At 43.7% G+C, this 21,804-nt stretch overlaps 1 protein-coding gene across 6 annotated transcripts in view; it reads left to right on the forward strand.

Annotated features, from left to right (window-relative positions):
* Positions 1 to 21,804, forward strand: part of SLC25A21 (solute carrier family 25 member 21) — a 467,052-nt gene that overhangs the window by 221,859 nt on the left and 223,389 nt on the right. For all 6 annotated transcript variants that reach the window (XM_053283932.1, XM_053283930.1, XM_053283931.1 and 3 more), the window contains one exon: positions 19,817 to 19,865. In XM_053283932.1, coding sequence (XP_053139907.1) covers positions 19,837 to 19,865 — 29 coding nt within the window. In that variant the 5' untranslated portion in view covers positions 19,817 to 19,836. The remainder of the gene's footprint in view (positions 1 to 19,816; positions 19,866 to 21,804) is intronic.

The raw sequence follows: 21,804 nt of genomic DNA on the forward strand, positions 1-21,804 counted from the left end.
TTCCCAGTCTAGCTTGCCACCCCCACCCAATACTAAACACTGAAGCCCCCATTGACACCCCATCTGGTTTGACCTTGAGATCAGGACTATATATCAAGAAGTATGGACCAGCAACAAAATGTTGCAATGTATCCTTGGTGTGCATGTGTTACCTTAGCCTGCAGCTGAGCATTGTGAAAAAACAAAAGTTAGCAACAAAGACAGAAATCCCAGCTGTCTTGCTTTGTGTGTAAATTATATTTCTTCCCTTTTCTGGGGTTTTGTGAGGAAGGGGGCACTGGTACTTAGTCCCAATGAGGTTCTTGAGGGAGCATTCTTCAGTCTGAGAAACATTCTACTCATTTTGTTCATGCCCTTCTTCCCACCCTCCAACTTGACACTGAATTCCATTATCTCCACTCACCTGGTTGTCTGTGAAGTGCTCTCTGAGTTGGTGAACGTTTTGCTCCATTGAGTTACACTGGGGAAGTTTTGGAGGTGGATTGGCCACCTTAGTTTTTTTTCTTCCAGATTTTTGTGAAACCGATGTATCTGCAGGTTACCCCAAGTCCACCGGTTCCTCTCCTTAATCACAGGGGCTCCGCTTATACATCCATAAGAATCATATCATTTCCAGCTCCTTTGGAAATAGGTATAAGATGCTGTATACATATAAGATACTGTATACATAAAGATGCTGTATACATGTTCTTCAAGGTGAACAATGTTCTCAAAGTACATAGGAAAAATGTAGTTTTGCAGTTGTATAATGTAATCCTAATTTGTCTCCAAATAACAGCCATAGAAGCTCTGTGGAAAATGACTGTAAAGCAAATTTGGATTTTTGAGCTAACGTAACAGGAGTGGAACAATGAAAAATATAAATTCCAGAAATCACTGAGTTTACGCTAAGGAGTGTGAGCAAAACACAGCTTGCACAAATGAATTTTCCCTCCCTTGTGTGTGTGTCCCCCTCCAAAAATCAAGCATCAGAAGACCCTCTAGCATAGGATGGATGGTATGAGATAAAGTACTGTAGGTCAGCAAAGATTCCCACCACCACCCCTGCAAACAAGTGGCAGTTGTGTTTTCTGTTTGCACAAGAGCCACTTAGGATCTAATCCATAAAGTCCAGTGCTATAAAATAAATGATACTTGGTGCTCACAGGCCCTGATCTTATTTCTTTAGCACTATATTGATTCAAAACCTTGATTGTGATCTTTTGAATTTCTGCAGCAGGAGCATCTCTGCTTGCTTACCGAATGAATTAGTTGCTGTAATGTTCTGCATTTGAAAGGAGGTTTGGCATTGGTTTTTGGGGTGGACTCCCCCCCCCTGCCCTGTATGTATAGAGTTTCGTTGAATTAGCTCTTTTTTCTCCACTCCCCCCAGCCAATGTGCATACAGTATGTGTGTGTGTCAGTGAGTGAGTGAGAGAGAGAGAGAGATGATTTTTTTCCTTCAAAAAGGAAACATTCCATAGACTTTGCTATAAAATAGAGTAAGGAAAATGCCATTGCAATTTGGCAGCATGGCAATTTAAGAGGAAGAAAACCCCACTCTCTGTTCTTATGCAATGTTCATAGTGAAGCAGCTGCAATTGAAGAGGCTCAGGCATCGAAACATCCATCTGGAAATTGACTATTGGATGTATACTTGGACTTACGGACATTTTATATCCTTGTAATAGAAATAGAGTTTCCCTAAGGAGAAGCTCAACTATGTTTGGTTTTCATTTTAGTTTAACCCTTAGCCTTACTGCCAGCAAAGAACCCAGAAGAGACTGGGTATCAGTCAAGTATAGATCTCCCATGACCACCCCTGGTATTCAGGGGTTGAAAGTTATCATTCAGCACCACCCTTCTTGAGGGATTAGAGAGCCTTTTCTTCAGTCCAGTCTTATTTTGCTGGCCAGTGACATGGCAGCAAAATAAAACTGGCACGCAGGGTCTTTAAATGGATACTTTTGGAAAACGTACTTTTAAAAAATATGTTTGGGTCCAGCTGACATGAGTTCTGAGTTGCAGTATGACATGTATGACTGTGGAAGGGGAGAGATGGAAGAGTAGCTTGAATGTTGTTTGCTAGAGTATCATTTAACAGTTAAATCTGTAGCTGGCTTCTCACGATCGCTCATAAGTAGATGCAAAGCAAGTAGGAGAGGACCAGAGGTTCCCGGGAAACACACGGTCCTGGCAGGCATGTCTTCCAAACCTGCCTGTGCACCCATTTACATAGATCTGCGCACCCATTTACATAGGTTGAGATTCTACCAAGAAATTCCATCCAACTTAATGCCTAGATTAGAAGTTGGGCAGAAATTCTCTGTTGAAGCTTGGATGAAAGTCGGTAACTGGGCTTGTCAGTGGGCTCAGACAACATGGCCACCAGGAATGCATGCTCCCCAGGAACCTCCTGTTCCCTCCTACTTGGTTTGTACCTCCTTATGGGTGATCATGTGTCCTTCTGACTAATAACTCATTCAGTAACAGAACATGACACAGTCCTTCCCAGACCGCACTACTTTAAACAGCAGGTCATGTTTCAGTGTTTGTCCATGCAGAAAAATCCCTGTGTGTGGAAAGTTAAATCTTAGGAAGAAGAATTTTTAAAACTTTTCGTCTCTCTGTGACATGCTAATTTTCCACATACAGGGAGTTCTTGTATAGGATAGTGCCCTCATGATCCAGTGCATGTAGCTCCATGCAGTTCTACCCATATACAAGCATTTATTAAAGGACAATGTCAACTAGATTGTCCATAGATGCAGCTAGTAGCCACTGTCATGAATACAGCAACTCATGGAACAGTCTACTAGCTGCATCTGTGAACAATCTAGTTCCCATTGTCCTTCAATCAGTGCTTGAATATGGGAAGAAATGAATCAAAACAGGACTGGTTTGTATGAGTGAACTGGACAATTGTTTCCTCCCCATATTTTTGACCACATTCTGTCTCTGTAATGTTCTATTTACTAAAAATAAATGGTAGGAAAAGGGTTTTTTCCAGGAAAGATAAATAAGTTTGTCTTATAATCTTCTAATTAGCATTACAAAGGATTTTTAGATTTACTAAGCACTGATCTCCATTTATGCTGTGACGTCTGGAATCTTAACAACATATTTTTATGCTGTATTCGAGCCGTTTAACTTTATTTCCTTATAAGATAAACATTCCTTGCTCATTTGAGAGGTCACAGCCATTTCAGCTTGATCCTAAAAACTAGCAGTTGGTTGATATTTGCCTTGTGTCTGTGAATACACCGTGCCCAGGGTGTAAACCTGTGCACACAAATGTGTATGAGAGGATGCAACCCTTGCAAACCTTGAAAGGTAACCCAGATGTTGAGAAGAGGCTGCCAGGAAGCAGCTTCCTCTCTTCACCCTGCACCCCACATAGGAAGCTGCCTTATACCAAGTCAGACCATTGGTCCATCTGGCTCAGTATTGTCTACACGGACTCCAAGGTTTCAGGCAGGAGTCTCTCCCAGCTCTATCTGGATATACCAGGAATTGAGCCAAAGACCTTCAGTATGCAAAGCAGATGCTCTGCCAATGAATGAGCTACACCCTTCTTGAAATGCTTGGGAGGAGTGAGGAGACATTTTGTGTTTAGCCTCAGGTGCCCAAATAACTTGGGCTGCCCCTGAGTGCTCCCTCAGTGCAATCTCCAGCTGGGAATGGAAGAAATGTTGCACTTGTGCAAGGGACCCTTCTGTGAGTGGAAATAGTCCTTCAGTCGAGGAAGGAACTTATACCGCAGAGCACTCTCCTGGATTCTGCTCACTGGTGACAGAATACTGTTTGGAAGACATTGAAGTTACCTATTATTAACCACAGAAGTTAGCTATTATTAACCACAACCTCTTCTCAATGTCTTGGTTACCTTTCAAGGTTTGCAAGGGTTGCATCCTCTCATGCACATGTGTGTCCTATTGTATATGGCATGTTAAAATGAGTGGGCTTGCATGTTTGCTTATGCTGCACAGTCACACCATTCATACTGGATGACAGAACCGGGTTGCTTGCCGATTTCTTTTGAGTGCCCTGGATTTTCAAGAAGCTGTTCAGCCATGCTGGGCAAATATCCTTTAACTTGCGGATTGACAGGCTTGTTCTCATGACCAAAAGCTGGGTTGGAGGAACATCCTGCCAAGCACCAAGCACCATGTGCTTACAACAAATTAAAAACCTTGGAAGGCCAGGCCAAACAGATAGGTTTTAAGGGCTCTCCTGAAGACCAACAATGAATTCAAATTACGGATTTCTGCCGGGAGTGCATTCCACAGCCCAGGAGCAGCTACAGAGAAGGCCCGCCTCTGAGTCGCTACCAGATGTACCGGTGGTAACTGGAGATGGACCTCCTCAGATGACTTTAACGTGTGGTGGGATCATGCAGCAGAAGAAGGCGCTCTCTAAGGTAACCTGGTCCTAAGCCATCGAGGGCTTTAAAGATAATAACCAGCACTTTGTGCTGGTCATGTGTAGGTAGGAGGAGTGATTGACTGCTAGCCACAACTTGGGCGGGACAACACGGGACATGCTTTTCCTCTGCCTTCAATATAATGTTGGGTACACAATGTGAGTTGACCACTGTCATCCTCTCCAGGTTGTGGTTTGCACATATCACTTCCCCCTCCTCCTACCTTGGTTTTTGCTGACACACAACCATTTCTCTGGAGGGTGCATGGGGCTTGGAGGCTGGCTGAACACTCGTCCAACCCAGCTTTTGGTCGTGAGAACAAGCTCACCATAAGAGCCCTTGAAAAGTGCTCCGCAACTGTCACCAGGCCTGGCATCAGTGCACAGAACCTCGGGAAAATGCCAGGGCTTCAGCATCCCATTGGAACTCACCACAACTGATACCTGGACTACCCTTTAAAAACTGCTTTCCCCAGCGTTGCCACCATAGCAGCCTCTTGTTTGCTCCTTTCACCTTCCTAAATGGGAGTTTTCAAATGGAACATTTCTGTGTCTTCTTTATAGCATTTGCCCCAGTGAAACAAACAGGGTTTTGTGGCTGAAGGACAGGATTAATGCTCTGATGTGCAAAGATGCATGCCAAAGACCCACTTTGAAGACACCTCCAAACACCTCATTCTCGTTATGCTGAGGGAACTTAACCTTAGAAATAAACAAATATTCCTGCTGCATGTACGACTACAAATATTTCTATACTGCTTTTCAACTGTTCTCAAAGTGGTTTACATAGACAAATAAAGAAGATGGTTCCCTGCCCCCAAAGGGCTCACAATTTAAAAAGAAATGCAAAGTAGACACCAGCAACAGGGATCAGATGAGGGGACCACCAGCAATGGAGCCTAATGGTGATCAGGGGCCACCAGCAATGGAGGGCTCAGATGAAGTTACCTTTTGCGGAGTCAGACCACTGGTCCATCTAGTTCAGTATTGTCTACCCTGACTGGCAGCAGCCCTCCAGGTTTTCAGGATCGGGTTCTTTTCCAGTCCTGCCTGAAGATGCCATGGATTGAAGCCAGGAACTTCTGCATACAAAGCAGGTGCTCTACCACTGACCAACGGCTTTTACTACTTTGCTTTCACACAGTCCCTTCAACCCAGCCTTTCCTCCTACCTTGCTTCCACACAACCGAAAATTGGGAGCACACACAGCTCCCAAACTCAGGTAGAACACAGTTTTTTGATTGTGTGAATGATGTCTAAGTGTGGTTGAGATCGAGGAACAAGTTCCACAGATGTTAATGGGAGAGCTAAACATTTTTTGCCTGAATTTAGAAGGATAGTTTAAAAGTACACATTAGTGCCTTTGCAAGTGCTGTTGTCTTTTTAGAGATGTGATTACTTGAAACATTGTTAGGAAAGGACTGACAGGCAGACAATTGTGGGAAGGGTGATGGATTCTTGTTTGACCAAGAGATTACATTAGAACTGATTTAGACAGAAAGATGTAGTTTAGAGTGTGGAATCAACTTTCAAAGTTTATGTACACAGGTTCTGTACCCACCAACCTTTTGGAGCATTTAAAAACTTCTCATTTAATGTTTTGAGAACTGGATAAGATGGGACTTAGATAAGTTCACTATTAAGAGTGTCCGTTAGCCTTCCCCCGCCCAGCTAATTCTCAATAGAGCTAATTCCTGTAATGATTAGAGAAGTTATATCCTAATTACATAAGTTAATTATAGCTTTTCATCATAAGAAATGTCAACAAAGACAATGTTGTATTGTAAGAGTCCTGAAATTACAGCCCAAGGAGGAAATCAGGTGGCACATTTCCTAATCACTTTCATTAATCATACCAATAAGTTGATTCAGGCTTTGTGCTGTTTCTTATTCCACAAATATTTTCCAGAGGCAAGCCACCTAGAACAGTAATTCCAAACTGTTTGCTGAACTGCTTGTTGCTGTAGGAAATATCCCATTCTTCCATGCCATTGCTTCCTTTAACTACATTTTCTTCATCTTTACTTCTCCATGAAGCTGATTATAGTTTTGCCACACAGAGTGCATGTGCAAGACATATTTCATTGGGGTGCAGAGACAAACACTGGGGAGGCCAGAGGGTTGCAGATATGTCATTATACAGGAAATCTCTGCTAAAATGTCTTGATAGGTAATGATGACCTGAAAAAAACCCAATTTACACATTTTAATTAGAATCTGAACTGCAAAACTGATATGTTCGGATAAGAAAAGAGATCCACACACTGAGCAACCACTTATTATATGCGGATCCAATAAGTTTGTTATATCTTATATCATCCATTGAGGTTATTCCCACGATCAGGCGAAATCGGGCTAGGGGAGATTTTGCCTGACTGTGACAACCACCGGGCCCGCAGGTGAGCCTGGTGGCCTCCAGGTGGTTAACCTGCCAAACTACCTCTCCCCTTAAACTGGGTTTGCGGAGGGAGCACTCTGCAAACCTGGTTTTTAAAATCGTAAGTTGCTGCGGCATGGCTACTCATGAGGAGACCCCCGACCGGGAGGCTCAAAAGCAGCCTCCCGGCCCGGGGATCTCTTGCGCAGGGCATGCTGGATCTTTCGGGGGGCATGCGGCCCCCGAACTCCCCAGCCCCTGCCGGCTCCATGATGGAACTGGCAGTTGTGTGGGCAGCCGCTGCGGCCGCCCAGAGCAGATTGCTGCTCGTCTGTGGGGAGAGCGGGCTTAGCCCACTCTCCTCACAAACCTTCTCCAGGCTCTTCTCACAGATTGTGAGAAGAGCCTCATTCTGTTTTATAGTTTTAAAGCCTTCTGGATTATTCCATCTAGTCCTGCATTCTGTTGCCATCAGTGCAAGTGCAACATATTCAAAAATATGCCTCTGCACATGAAAAGATTATATAAGTTGGAATTTGTGAATAGTGCATATTCTGGCTGTGTTCATTCCTGCTATGGCTGTGAGCTCCTGTGAGGCAATTGCTTTTTAGAATCAAATACTTGCCTGGCACCACCCTTTGCCATGCCAGGAAAGCATTTTAAAATGAAGCATTTTTCACTTTAAAATATAAATTAAAAGTTATAAGCATCATTTTGCACAAGCTGTGGAATGTGTGTCCTACCACCTGCTCTGTTGACCTTTGCCCAACCTGGCTTATTTTATCTAACGATCAGAATCAGATTGTCATGGAGGTTCTGGTTCTCGGAGGGAAGGTAGGATGCCTTCTTCTCTTGAGGAGGCTATCATTAGACCATACTTTTAAAAACCTACATTGGACCCTCAGAATTAGGCAACAATAGGCCCATCTCTAATCTCCCATGGTTGGGAAAGGTGATTGAGAGGGTGGTGGCCTTTCAGCTCTAGACCCATTTCAAACTGGCTTTCAAGCAGGCCATGGGGTTGAGCCTGTCTTGGTCAACCTGATGGGTGATCTCCAATTAGGTATTGACAGAGGGAGTGTGACTCTGCTGATCCTTTTGGATCTCTCTGTAGGCTTTCAATACCATTGACCATGGTATCTTTCTGGGTCGCCTAAGGGGAGTGGGTTTAGGTGGCACTGTTCTACAGTGGTTCTATTCTGCTGGGAAAGAAATTTCGTGCAAGGTGTTATCAATATGCTGATTACAACCATTACATCAGGTGATGGTATAACTTCCCTACATGCCTGCCTGGAGGCAGTAATGGGCTGGATAACAAACTGAAGTTGAATCCAAAAGATGGAGGTAGTGTTTGTGGGGGTGGGGGTGGGGGTCAAGAACCGAGAGATGGTTTAGATCTGCCTGCGGGAGCCAGGCTGGTCTCTGGGACAACACAAAAGGACCATATAACACCGATTCTGAAAGAATTGCCCTGGCTGCCAATATGTTTCCGAGTGAAATACAAAGTGCTGATTATTACCTATATAGTCTTGAATGGCTTAGGTCCAGGATACTTAAGAAAGCAGGATTCTGGGAATTGTAGTTCTGTGACAGTAGCAGAACGTTTTGGAGCACAGAAATCACAAAAAGTCCTTTCATGATCACCATACTATCCATTGATCATGAACCAAGGGTTGTATCCAGCATAGACTCAGCTGAAACGTATTGGGTCTGAAGCAGCAGTCCTCTGGCTTGAAACCAAAGATGTCTTACTTTTCTAGTATTTATTTAGCAGATAGTTTTAGATTTATATTTTGTTGAAATGTGTGCAATGGTACAGTATTTAGGAGCAGGTCATAGGGCTTATAGACTGTTGAATATGTGACAAGGAGGCTGTAAAAGATCTGGTCAGATGAAGTTAATTAACGGTAAATGAAGGACAGCTGCTTTTTATGTGTGCAACACATCTTTGATCTGCTCTAGCCTTCAGACCTCTGTGGACAAGGTAGTTAAATACAAACTAGGAGGCCTATTTTAAAGACATTAAAGCCCTCAGGGGCAAGGAGTGACAGTCCGTGCAGCCATGAGCTGTTAGCTTTATTCATTAGAGAACTTTAAACATGTCAAAGCCCAGAAAAATGTCTCCGCACTTCGATCAGCCTGAACATTGAAGATTACCACAGCTTTGGGACATACGGGTGGGCAAGTTTCTCATGAAAACAAATTTATTGAGAAGCATTTTATTATCTGGGCAAAGAATATTCCTTATATGCTGCACTTTCTTATCGTAAGGATATTGGATCAATGTGGATTAGTACAGCAGCAGTATAGGCAGAATTACAATTAGTGATGTGCCCTGACCAGTCCGGAGGCCATTCTACAGGCCTCCAGACCGGTCTGGACATGGGTGGTTCGGTTCGGGTGATTCGGGGTGGGGGGGTTCCTTTAAGAGCGGGGGGAGGATTTACTTACCCCTCCCACCACTTTCCCCCTCCAGTGCCTGTAATTTTGTTAGTATTGGGGCGGCAGGATACCTCCTTGCCACCCCTTCCTTCGTTTGGCTGGAAAATGCTTCAATAAGCCTTTTGCGCGCACACACACACACGTCACAGCCCAGCCTGCCGCAGCCCACCACCAGCACCGAGCAGCCGGAGAGGCACAGCTGCCTGCGCATGCCCAGCTCCGGCAGCACCAGCTGCCGCGAGTAGTGCTGGATCTCCGACCGGCTGAGCGCGGCGCGGGGCGGAAGCGGAGGAATCGCCTCGGGAGAAGCCGCCTCATCGTCGGGGCGCTCCTGGGAGGGAAGCCCTGTTGCGTTTCCCGTCGCCATCGCCTCAGCCACGGCGGGGGAGAGAAAGTGGGCACGAGAGGCTGAGGAGTCCGGAGGGAGGGAGAAGAAGCCTGGGCGTGCGCGGGCAGCTGTGTTTCTCCGGCTGCTCGGTGCTGGTGGTGGGCTGTGGCGGGCTGGGCTGCGACGTGTGTGCATGTGCGCGCAAAAGGCTTATTGAAGCCTTTTCCAGCCAAACGAGGGAAGGGGCGGCAGGGAGGTATCCTGCCACCCCAATACTAACAAAACTACGGGGGCCGGAGAGGGAAAGCGGAGGGAGGGGTAAGTAAATCCTCCCCCGCTCTTAAAGGAACCCCCCACCCCAGTGCTGGACTGCAGTTCTGCGGTTCCGTGCACACCCCTAATTACAGTGTAACTCAGAGTTGACCTTAATTATCTTTTCTATGATGTATTTGCGGAGTGGGTGGGGGGACACGCACCTCCTTTTCTGTTCCACAAGTAGGAAGAATACAGTCCAGTTTCTTAACCAAAATATCATGGGGGACTTTATCAAATGCTCTGAGTACTGCAGCGAGTTCTTTTAGTACTCAAAGATGCAATTCATCTGGCCCTGAAGACTTGAACTAATTTAAGGCAGATAGGTGTTTCCTGACTTCTATCAGTTCCTTATTAAGCTTGACCCTTCACCATTCATCCTGCTTTTGTGAGGTTGCACAGTTCACCTTGTGGGAGAAGGTAGAGGCAAAATGGGAGTTGAGCAGTTTCACCTCCTCTTTATCACCTATTAACATTTCACCACCTGATGGAGCAGAAGGCCTATCATTAAGGTATTTACATTTCTGTACTCTTCAAATATACCTGGAAAAGCACTTTTTTTGGCACTAAGCATCTCTCACTTAGCCTTGGAACTTATTTATCTGTGTTCATCCTTCGTGACTTGTCCTTTCTTCCATTTCTTACATATTTCCATTATATTTGCATCTCATCACTAAACTTTTTGTGCAGCCACATTGGCTTTTTCAGATGTTTCCCCCTTTAAAAAGGGTTTGTGACTCTGCCTTTAGTAACTACCCACCTTGGACTCATTTTCACATCAGTTTTATCCTACCAAATACTATCTAGCTCTTCTCTTTTTCGCACAGCACATAATTAATCTATGGAATTCTTTGCCATGGGATGTGGTGATGGTCACCAGCTTGGATGGCTTTAAAAGGGGCTTAGATAGATTTATGGTGGACAGGTCTATCAATGGCTACTAGTCTGGTGGCTGTGGGCCATCTTCAGCCTCAGAGGCATGATGCCTCTTAATACCAGTTGCAGGGGAGCAACAGCAAGAGAGCGGGAATGCACATACCTCTTACCAGTGGGCTCCCCAGAGGCATCTGGATGGGCCATTGTGTGAAACAGAGTGCTGGGCAAGATGGGCCTTGTGCCTGATCCAACAGGGCTGTTTTTATGATCTTAGCTTTCCGTAAGATCAAGAATTCCAGCACTGCATGGTCTCTTTCTTACTCCCAAGTTCCCACTATGTCAGCCTCATTGACCAACTCTTCTCTGTTGGTTGGGATTAAGTCAAGGATAGCCAATTGCCTTGTTTTTTCCTCTGCTTTCTAAAAGAGGAAGTCGACAGCAGACATGATGGGAATTTGTTCTTCGTTTTTTAATCATATTTTTATACTGCCTGATATGTACATATGCCACATTCTGTACCAATCATCGTTTCTGGACCACGTACAAAGGATCTCCTGGATCTGACCACCTTTGTTGCTTAAAGACACTAAATAAATTGATATTTTTGTTATCAGTTCTGAAACTGCAATAATATTTAAATTTCCAAAGATTTTGTGTTTATGGCTTTTGCTTGATGCAATACAGCCCTTTCAGACCTAGACTTTTCTAGGCAAATGAATCTCGAGTAAAACAACTTGCACTCAACTTTTCTTAAATGTTTTGTGGAGGGGTTTCATAACTTATGTCAGAAATTATATTAGACAATACCATAAAGTATTGTTAGCTATATTTTATTTGGCAGTTTCTCAAATCATTATGATTGGCTTGTTTGAACCTGTCACTTAGATTATCTGTAGTTGTTTATGTTGCTTTTACTGTGACAAAATTCGACAATGTATCTGTCTAATAAAAAAACAAGCATAGAATGAGAAAGACTTACAGTTAATTAACAAGAATATTGAACGTAATATTTACTTAATTAATTTTTCCAGATTTTGTAACCAGCTAACCAAAAGAGTCCTAATTAATAGACTAGAGAATACTTGAAAAATCCTAGTGAAAATTCAAAATTTCTCTATAAGGAATAGTTGCTATATCACCACAGATGATTGTGTCTTGACAGCACTCACTTGTGACTCCTGCTACAGTAGTAAATCAAAACTACGTATGTGTTTTGTGTGTGCCAGTTACTGGTGCTAGCACAGTGCCAGCAGAGAGAGACAGTGGCCAGTCTACCATCACTGTTTTGAAAGTGCTAGAACTTCTCCCTTTGTGAACCTGGGTGCCTGCATGCTGCCTGCCTGATACAGCAAGCAGGGGGGCAAGTACTGGCCCCAGAACAGAGTGCATGTGGTATTCAGAAGGTGAGGGGGCATACGGGCAGCATCAGGACCAGCCTTTGATCCAGGGAGGCAGGGCCAGCAAGGATGGGTTGGGACTGCATCAGCACTGGGCTCATCTAGGTGGCAGGGAGGCATGGGACCCCTGCAGGGACCCCTCCTAACTTGGCAAAGAGGCACCTTTTTAACATGGTGATTCTCTTTCTAGCAGGGGGAGAGTAACTGGCCCTATCCACCCCCAGCACAGTACTGCTCCAGTGACCGTTGCTGGTGTCTATCTTATGTTTCTTTTTAGATTGTGAACCCTTTGGGGACAGGGATCCATCTTATTTGTTTGTTATTTCTCTGTGTAAACCGCCGTGAGCCATTTTTGGAAGGGCAGTATAGAAATCGAATAAAAGAAAGAAAGAAAGGGCAGGATGGCACAATGCAATTCACCTCAAGTGGCAAGGTGCAAACGAGTCTCTGCCGCCACTGCATAGGAGTAGAAAACTCCCTTAAACTGTGTCAGATTATTGGCCCCTCTAACTCAGTATTGTTCATTGTGACTCAGAGTGGCCCTTCAGGGTTCCAAAAAAGTTTTTTCCCCTATACCTCACCTCAAGATTCCAGAAATTGAATCTGACACTTTCTGCATGCAAAGCATGTTCGTCTCTACCACTTAACTATGGCCTCTCCCTTATGTCAGCAAAAACTGTCAAAATATCAAATGCTTTTAGCTGTCAACCATCATTGGACATCAAATACTGATACTAGGTATCAGATATGCACAATACATTTGACACCATCATTTGTAGAGGAGACGAGACAGGGTGGGGCAAATTTGTTGCCATTCCAAGATGGAAAGAAAGAGCTTCAAATGCATATTTGTTATGATATAACCTCAGGAATGAATAACACTGAAGATCTAGGCATGAACAACAACTTGGATCTAACCCCTTCTTGGTTGCCCTCTTCTGCACCTTTTCCAGTTCTACAATGTCCTTCTTAAGATACGGTGACTAGAACTGAACACAGTACTTCAAATGTGGCCACACCATAGCTTTGTATACAGACATCATAATACTAGCATTTTTTAATTTACAATCCCTTTCCTAATGATCCCTAGAATGGAATTGGCCTTTTCCATAGTTGCTGCACATTGAGTTGACACTTTCATTGAGCTGTCCTCCACAACCCAAAGATCTCTCTCCTGGTCAGTCACCAACAGCTCAGATCCCATCAGCGTATACAGTGAAGTTCGTGTTTTTTGCCCCAATATGCAAGTGCACAGGGCATTCTGGGGAAGCTTGCTGTAGCCTTCAGGTCGCGGGTCTATTCATAAGTTGCTGTGGTGCAGAGCTGTGCCCTGGCAACTCATGATTGCCAAAACGGGGTTAGCAGATCGCTTGGCAGGGCTCCCTTAGCCCGGTTTCCTCCACCCATGTGAATAGACTCAAAGTATAATATGTCAACTGGATCACCTTTGTCCACATGCCTGCTGACACTCTCAAAGAACTTCAGAAGGTTAATGTGGCAAGACTGGCCCTTGCAGAAGCCATGCTGGTTCTCCTTCAGCGAGGCTTGCTCTTCTATATGTTCAACAATTTTGTCCTTAAGTATGCTTTCCATCAATCTGCACAGCACAGAAATTAAGCTAACTGGCCTGTAATTTCCTAGATCCCCCTGGATCCCCTTGAAAATTGGTGTTACATTGGCTATTTTCCAGTCCTCTGGTACAGAGCCTGATTCCCCAGGTTGGGGAAGCCTGCTCTAGAAGATATTCCCTACTTGCAAGAACCTCTAGTACGGGAAGATGAAGTTGGATTAGCACTCTGGTCATTACCAGGTTGGAAGGCTACAGGAATTGATGGAATAGCTACAAAAATATGGCAGGCAACAGAAGAAGAATTAGTCAAAGCTCTAACCAAACTATGCCAGCAAATTTAGAGAACAACACAGTGGCCACCAGACTGAAAGAGGTCAGTCTACATACCCATACCAAAGAAAGGAGACTTAACAGATTGCGAAAACCATCGCACAATATCTTTAATTTCATATGCTAGCAAAATAATGCTCAGGATCATCCCTATGTGGAAAGGGAGATGCCAGATGTTTAAGCTGGTTTCAGAAAAGGCCAAGGAACAAGAGACATCATTGCTGATGCATTCTGGATAATTGAGAAAGGCAAAGACTACCAGAAAGAAGTCAATATGTGCTTTATTGACTACAGAAAAGCCTTTGATTGCGCCGACCATGTCAAGTTGTGAAATATCCTTAGGAAAATGGGCATCCCAGAATACCTCTTTGTTCTCATGAGAAAGGATATTTACACAGGGCAGGAAGCCACAGTCCAGACAGAACATGGTGAAACAGACTGGTTCCAGATCGGCAAAGGACTAAGACAAGGCTATATACTTTCTCCTTTATTCAATGTATATGCTGAACATATACTGAGAGAAGCTGGATTGGAAGAAGATGAACATGGTTTTAAAGTTGGAGGAAGAAACATCAATAACCTGCGCTACGCTGATGACACCACTCTGATAACTGAGAATGTGGATGATCTGCAAGCTCTAGTAATGAAGGTCAAAGGTCTAATAATAATAATAACAATAACAACAACTAGCTGACCCCGCACAGAGCATCTGTACACTCTCTGGGGCCGGCTACCTCTTCCCCCCCACCTTCTGTCTCAGTCTCCAGCCGGCCCGTGCTGGGCCCATGTTGCCGGGCTGAGTTCCGCTGCCCTGGCCAGGCCTGCTGCCGCCTTGCCTCCACGGCCGGACCCCCCGCCGCCTCGCCTCCACGGCCGGGCCTGGCAACCAATTCTCCTGGGTGCACCTCAGCCAATCAGGCGGCGCTGCCGTCCAGCCAATCAGCTGGGCGCCAGGATGCACATTCCAAGGCTCACCCAGGAGAATTAAATATATAGATAATAAAAAATAGCATAGTGAAAAAACGGGACTACAATTAAATGTAAAGAAGACTAAAATAATGACAACGGGTACAGTAACCAGACTCAGAATTGGCAATGAAGACATTGAAGTGGTGGATAGCTTCTGGCTTTTAGAATCAACTGTCAACAGTAAAGGATCCAGTAGTCAAGAAATATGCTGCAGACTAGCACTTGCTAGGGTTGCAATGAAGGCCTTGAAAAGGATATTTAGTGCTGTGACTTGTCTACACCTACAAAGATTAGAATTGTTCAGACAATAGTTTTCCCCGTGACACTCCATGGCTGCAAAAGCTGGATTTTGAAGAAGCAATATAGAAAAAGCATTGATGCTTTTGAACTTTGGTGCTGGAGAAGCCAGGAAGGATACCATGGACAGCCAGGAAAACAAACAAATGGATCATAGAACAAATCAATCCAGAATGTTCACTCGAGGCACAAATGTCCAGGCTCAAACTGTCCTACTTCAGACACATTATGCGAAGACCCAGCTCCCTTGAGAAGTCTATAATGCTGGGGGAAATTGAAGGAAAGAGAAGAAGAGGACGACCAGCAGCAAGGTGGATGGACTCGATTATGACAGCAATGAATGCACCACTGAGAGACCTTAAAGGCCAAGTTGAAGACAGATTATCTTGGAGAGAATCTATCTGTGTGGTCACTAAGAGTCGACACTGACTTGATGGCCGTTAATCAATCAATCAGTGCTCTTTATAGACAGCACAAGGTTTCATTCTGTTTTAAGCATTTGTCTTGTTCAATAACATTCCTTTGGCATAAAAGGCACAGACTTTGAAAGGAAATTGTAAAAAAATGGGGTTTTGGTAAGATAAAATAATTATTACCTCAATTCACATTTAACAGCTTTGCAACTAGATTTGCAAGGGAAAGCAAGGTACATATTGCAGTATTTATTTATTTATTATTTTGCATAGTCTGACAGTATGTGTTTGAATGCCAAAACAAATATGTACAGTTCCAGCTATATAGTATACAGTGCCTGACATGTGTTTCTCTCTATGAACAAATTTCCATTGTGTTTTGTTTCCTCTGTGACTATCTTATTCCAGGAAAATGAGTAAAGCATATTGATGTGAGTGAATAATGCTTTCTGCACAAAAGAGTGCATCTGCAATAAAATGTGTACATCACACTTCCCAGCCCTCTCAGATCTTATTTAATCTGTAAGACAACATATACAATTTCGAGGCTCTAATATTAAATTGCATCAGTCACATCCATCTAGACCAGGCCGGCTCAATTTAGGCCCCCCAGCTGTTTTTGGACTACAGCTCCCATAATTTCCAGCCACAGTAGCCAATAGCCAGGGATTGTGGGAGTTGTAGGCCAACATCTGCAGGAAGGCCAAAGTTGAGGAGGCCTGATCTAGACAGAAAGTCCTTTGAAAGGCATATTGAAGTCAAAACTAGGGCTTCCTCCCCCCTTCCTTCTTCCTTCCTTCCTTCCTTAGCTAGCTTCAGTAGCTGTTGCTTTATTTTATCTCCTTTGTCAATTAATACTTTGGATGCCTATGGTGTAGGTTTAGATTCCCAGGAGGTCGCTGCAGAAGGCTCAGGCTCTGGGGATGCTATTTCTGGGGACTCCAACTCTGACCTCTCTCAAGCACTAGCCTAGTGTCAGGGGTCAGGATGGAGTCCAAGGCTGATCCTGCCTCCTCAAAGTGAGACCCAGAGTCACTGCTCAGGCTATGGCGCAATTACAATTCCCCGCCCAAGTCCTATTTCAGAAGTTAAGATCCTCTTCAGCCTTGTGGTTTATGCCACTCTCTGCCTCCCACATGTATTTGGACTCTGCCTCCCAACTCTTATGTTGAACTGCCCGCATCATCCATATACTTTCAGCCCGGCTGTAGCAAATTTTCCTGATGCATTCTCACTTCCCCTGCTCCTGTGCACACTTGTACTCATCTCATCTGGAGCTTCCATACCAGACACTTATCTGGAATTTGTTGTTCATGAGAGTCTTTTGAGAAAATTAGTATATGCTGGTATTAATTAACTCTTTGTGAAAAATAGTCTATAAATATGACATTCATTGTCTGAAAGAAATACTCCACTTTTAATGTTTTGATCTGCATTTCAGTTTGCTAGAAATCCAGCTGGGCCACCATACTTCCTCTGCCAGTATTTGTACAGGATGTTCTCTGAACATTTGCATGACAGTTATTATAGTTCGAAAATGTACCTTGTGTTTGATCTGTTCCACCATTTTCTGCATAGTTTCTTTCATTTTTTGACAAGGCAGATCTGCGTATAAATCCTTGGTTATTATGCAGAGAGTGCTGCCTTGAGAAATCAAGTAACTATGCAAACCTACTGTATATTAAATGATGAGAACAAAGGAAATATTTTTATCCTTTAGGAAACGTAGAAAGCTAATAGAATAGTGAAGTTACCAAAACATCTTTCTTGCCAATGGAAGTGGAATTCATTTGATTTATTTTCGGGGGAAATGCCTGCATTAAAGATGGTCTTGCTAAGAAATTAAAACTAGTGCCGAGATGAATTTTCATGAGGTTTGATTTTTGGCATCATGGAAGAATGGAGGCAATTTTCATCCCACTTTAGATGCACATAGTTATACATGACTGGAAGGAGCCAAATATGGCTGGGGAAGTGTGTCTGAATATTCAGCTCACTGAAAGTAACAGTAGGAATGGATGGCATCTTTGGATCCAGATGCACATGCAGGTGTGGATCACTGCAGCATTTTTAGTGGGATCTACATGACCACCTGCATTCTGTTCCCAGGGGTCATATTCCCACAACTGGATCTGAGGAAATAGGAGCAGCCTAGTTTCTTTGGCAGTGGTGATGAATGCTCTCCTCTCCCACTACCTTTTTGCACAGGAGTGAGAAAAATCATCCAACGGGGAACACATTTCACAGGAGCGGAAAATGTTCATCAAATCCTGCTCCCCTCCATTTTGGTTCATCTCTAATTAAGTGCAAAATCTGGAATCATATCCGCTAAAATGGACATTTGGACTACAAAAGGGGAAAAGATTCATCATTATTGGGTGCATTCCAGTGACGTTTCATTGGTACTGAAACATTAACTTGGAATTTGGTTTCATAGTCAGAATAAACTTTCACTGGATTTTGCTCTTTCTGCCTGCCTGTTTCAGCAGATCCAATCTGTGTGATGCACACTGTTAGAATGTTTCATCCAACCCATTTGTCCTCTTGGTCCACAAAACTTGATTCCTATTATAAATGCAGGCTGTGTTGCAATGGGAACTTGATGAAAAGGTGCTTATTTTTACCATACTCTCAATTGTACACTATAGTGCTAAAGTGAGAGCATGAGAAACTGCTACACAGATATGCCCTTACTTATAGAACTAATGTTTGCTTCATTAAGGATGCCCACACATTCCTTCACAATTTAGGCTTTGGGGGCCTATTTGACTTCAGCCTGCTATGGTCCAAATGAATTGCTGTCTGATTGGTGCTGAACAGGGCTGAACCGAAACATAGTGGATGAAACAATTCAGCCCCCTGAAGATTCAATTCAACCCTTTCTGACCTCCACTCCTAAAAGCACTTAGAAGTCTGGGCAGGGGCAGGAGGCATGCTGCATTCCTATATCTTTGCCCCTGGTGACAAGAAAGCAGACAGTAAAGCCATTCTCACGACCAACCCTACCTGGGCAGAGCCGGTCGTGAGAAGTGCCAGAATAGATCCCGATCCCGGCACTTCGCAACTGGGTAGCCCAGGTTTTTTATCCGGGCTAATGCGCCCTTCTACCCCACTCCCCCTATTGTGTGAATTCATAAAGTTGGGTGGCAAGAGTGCCCAGCAGCATGGCTATCCCCCAATGCACCCTGTTCCTGGCACGGTGCATTGTGGGATGCCGGAGGACTTCCTCCTCCAACTCTGCTGCTCACTGTGGCACAGCTCGTGTGCTGTTGTGAGTGGCAGAGCTGTCACTAAGGCGGCAATCGTGTGTGGGGAGGCAGGTAGCCCTCCCCAACACCAGGACAGTAGGTGGTGTGAATAACCTTGATGTCTTACATGGCAAGCAGTTTTAAAAGATTTTTTTCCCCCTATAGAGTCCTGGGAATTGTAGTCTTTACTGGAGCTGCAAAAATGTCTGTAATTCCCAAGAGCACCTGAACCACTCCCAGGATTCTGAGGAAATTAAAAGAGAGGGTCGTCATTTTAAAGCACTAGTTGCAGGAGATGATGCTTGCTTGCTTGCCCTCTCTCTATTGGGAGTAAAGTTATAGGAAAGCACCCTGTCTCCTGCTCATTCCTGCTTGAGATAAGAGAGGGGGAAGGGCTGAAGCAAAACTTCAGAGGGCTGTATGGCTTGGATAAAACTAAAGTTTGACTTGCCCATTGATTCCAAATGTGCCAGGGTAGCCCCCACTTCTCACAATTATGGGTGGGATGAAATTTGAAGAAGGAATTTCCGAGCTCAGACCTGAATTCCTGCATGAAACAGGAGGCTGAACTAGAAGACCTCTAGGGTGCCCCCCAACTCTAAAATTCAATAGAAATTCTAAGAACATCTTAGCCGCTACATAACAACAGCTCTTTACGAAGTTTCCTTTTGTCACAAAGTTTTACTTGTCCTTTAAAAAGAGAGAGAGACTCTAGCAGAATTTAAGGAGAATATACTTGTCTTTATATTATACTTGTTTTCTTCACTGAACATGCTTTGGAGTTCAACATTTTATACTTCAGTAGTCATAGAGATCAAATGTATTTACCAGGCCTCTCTTCTCTATCATCTTTCAGGTCTTGTAGAAATTTGCCTGATGCACCCCCTCGATGTGGTGAAAACCAGGTAAGGTTCTGCTTGAACAAGTTTTATTGACACTGGAAGACATCCAAATTGGAAGCTGTCAGATCTTAAAACGCTAGAACTTGTCCAACTAAGATAACTTCTCCTTTTAATGGCATTTATATTTACTTACTGTTCCTCATAGCATTTGACAGGCAGAATTTGAATAGCATGATGCATTTCTGCTTGGAGGTCATCTGGAGGTGCTAAATACTTCTTTATAAAAATGTGCTCTTCATGTGACAACCTGAGATTCTATTCTGTTAAAGGAGTGGGGGAAGAGAGAAGCTCAGCATGGTTATATTTTCTTTCCTACCATATTTATCATCTGAAGTAATGTTTTTACTTGAAATGAGAAATGTCATATTGCCTTAGAAATAAAATAATATTGATGGTAAATATGACCTGACAGAGCCAGTCGTGTTTTCAAAAGTCAATGAAAATGAGAATTCTTTAAACCTGTATTTGCACATGCCAGTTGGGTGGTTTGGTTTCACGCTAGCTACCTTTCGGGCATGTTCAGTAACTTCCAAACATACATTTCTGGCTGGGCAAGAACCACCTTCTCAGTTTGGAAAACCATGAATCTAAAAATTTCATTCAGTTCCTTAGCCATAACAATAACGTTTAAGGTTACAGGATAGTAACCCTTTTTAAAAAAATAACAAATGTAGAAACTCTTTATTTTCATTTCATTTATTTATTTTCACACATATCCCACTCTTCCTCCAAGGAGCTCAAATAACATCATTATTTTTACCATCACAACCACCCTGTGAGGTAGGTTAGGCTGAAAGATACATGACTGGTTCAGAGTCACCCAGTGATTTTCATAGTTAAATGGGGATTCAAACTTGGGTCTTCCTGGTCCTAGTCCAACACTCTAACCACTACGCTATGCTGGCTCTCTTGAACCCAACAGGGGACTCCTTTTAGTAGGACTGGGGAAGGGTGCTGTTTGTCCCCTGCATTTTGCATGCATGTTGATCATGTTTCACGAGTTCTGCATCATGGAGCTTTATGTGTGTTGCCGAGCAATAGTGTTGAGGAACCACGCACAGGCTGTTTTCCCTGTGGGAACCTCCTACTTGCTTTGTACTTACTTATGGGCAATTGTGTGATCGCCATAGTAAGTAGCTGAAAAAAGAAGTTGTCTAATGATGTGGTTGATAATGTAGATGTTCCACAATAATAAAATACTAAAAGAATGCAAAAAGCATTTATAGTGGAGGAAAGTAGGGGGACAGTGTCTCATATGAGGTTATTCTAAAGGGATAGGGCCACAGTTCAGTAGTAGAGCATTTGCTTGCCTGCAAAAAGGCCCAGGTTCAGTTCCGGGCATCTCCAGGTAGGGCTGGCAAAGACTCATACCTGAAACCCTGGAAAGCTGCTGTCATTCAGTGTAGACAATACTGAGCTAGTACTAACAATGGTTTGACTCGGTATAAGGCTGCTTCCTTTGTTCCTATGCAAGATATTTGTCCAAAGAAAAAGGAACAGTGTTGTGCAAATATGAGGATCTATCAGTGAGCTACCAATGCTCACAAGGAACAAAAAAACCCCCCACAAAAACCTGAACAAACATACAAATGGCATGGTAACTGAGACAGAATACAGAATGACTCTGTAGGGATGCTGCGGCAGTTTCCTGCACTGAGCAGGGAGGTCTTCTGAGCAGAGGACCTCCAAGGTGCCAGAAGGCACCTAAAATTCTATGATTCAATGAGATCTGGGTTATATACAAATCATGGTGGCACAAATCATGTGGAAAAACAGCTGCTGAAGCCCTAAGGTTTAAAGGCTGCTTCATATATTTTGTTTTCTGCTACAGAGATCAATTTCCACGTTGGAAAAAATTGACATAAACCTGTAAAAGTGGAGATGTTTAAGTGCCAAGCTAGACACGATGCAGGAGATTTATAATTGGACCTCCCCATAACTT

Source organism: Hemicordylus capensis, chromosome 1, assembly GCF_027244095.1.
Source record: "Hemicordylus capensis ecotype Gifberg chromosome 1, rHemCap1.1.pri, whole genome shotgun sequence".
Lineage (NCBI taxonomy): Eukaryota > Metazoa > Chordata > Lepidosauria > Squamata > Cordylidae > Hemicordylus > Hemicordylus capensis.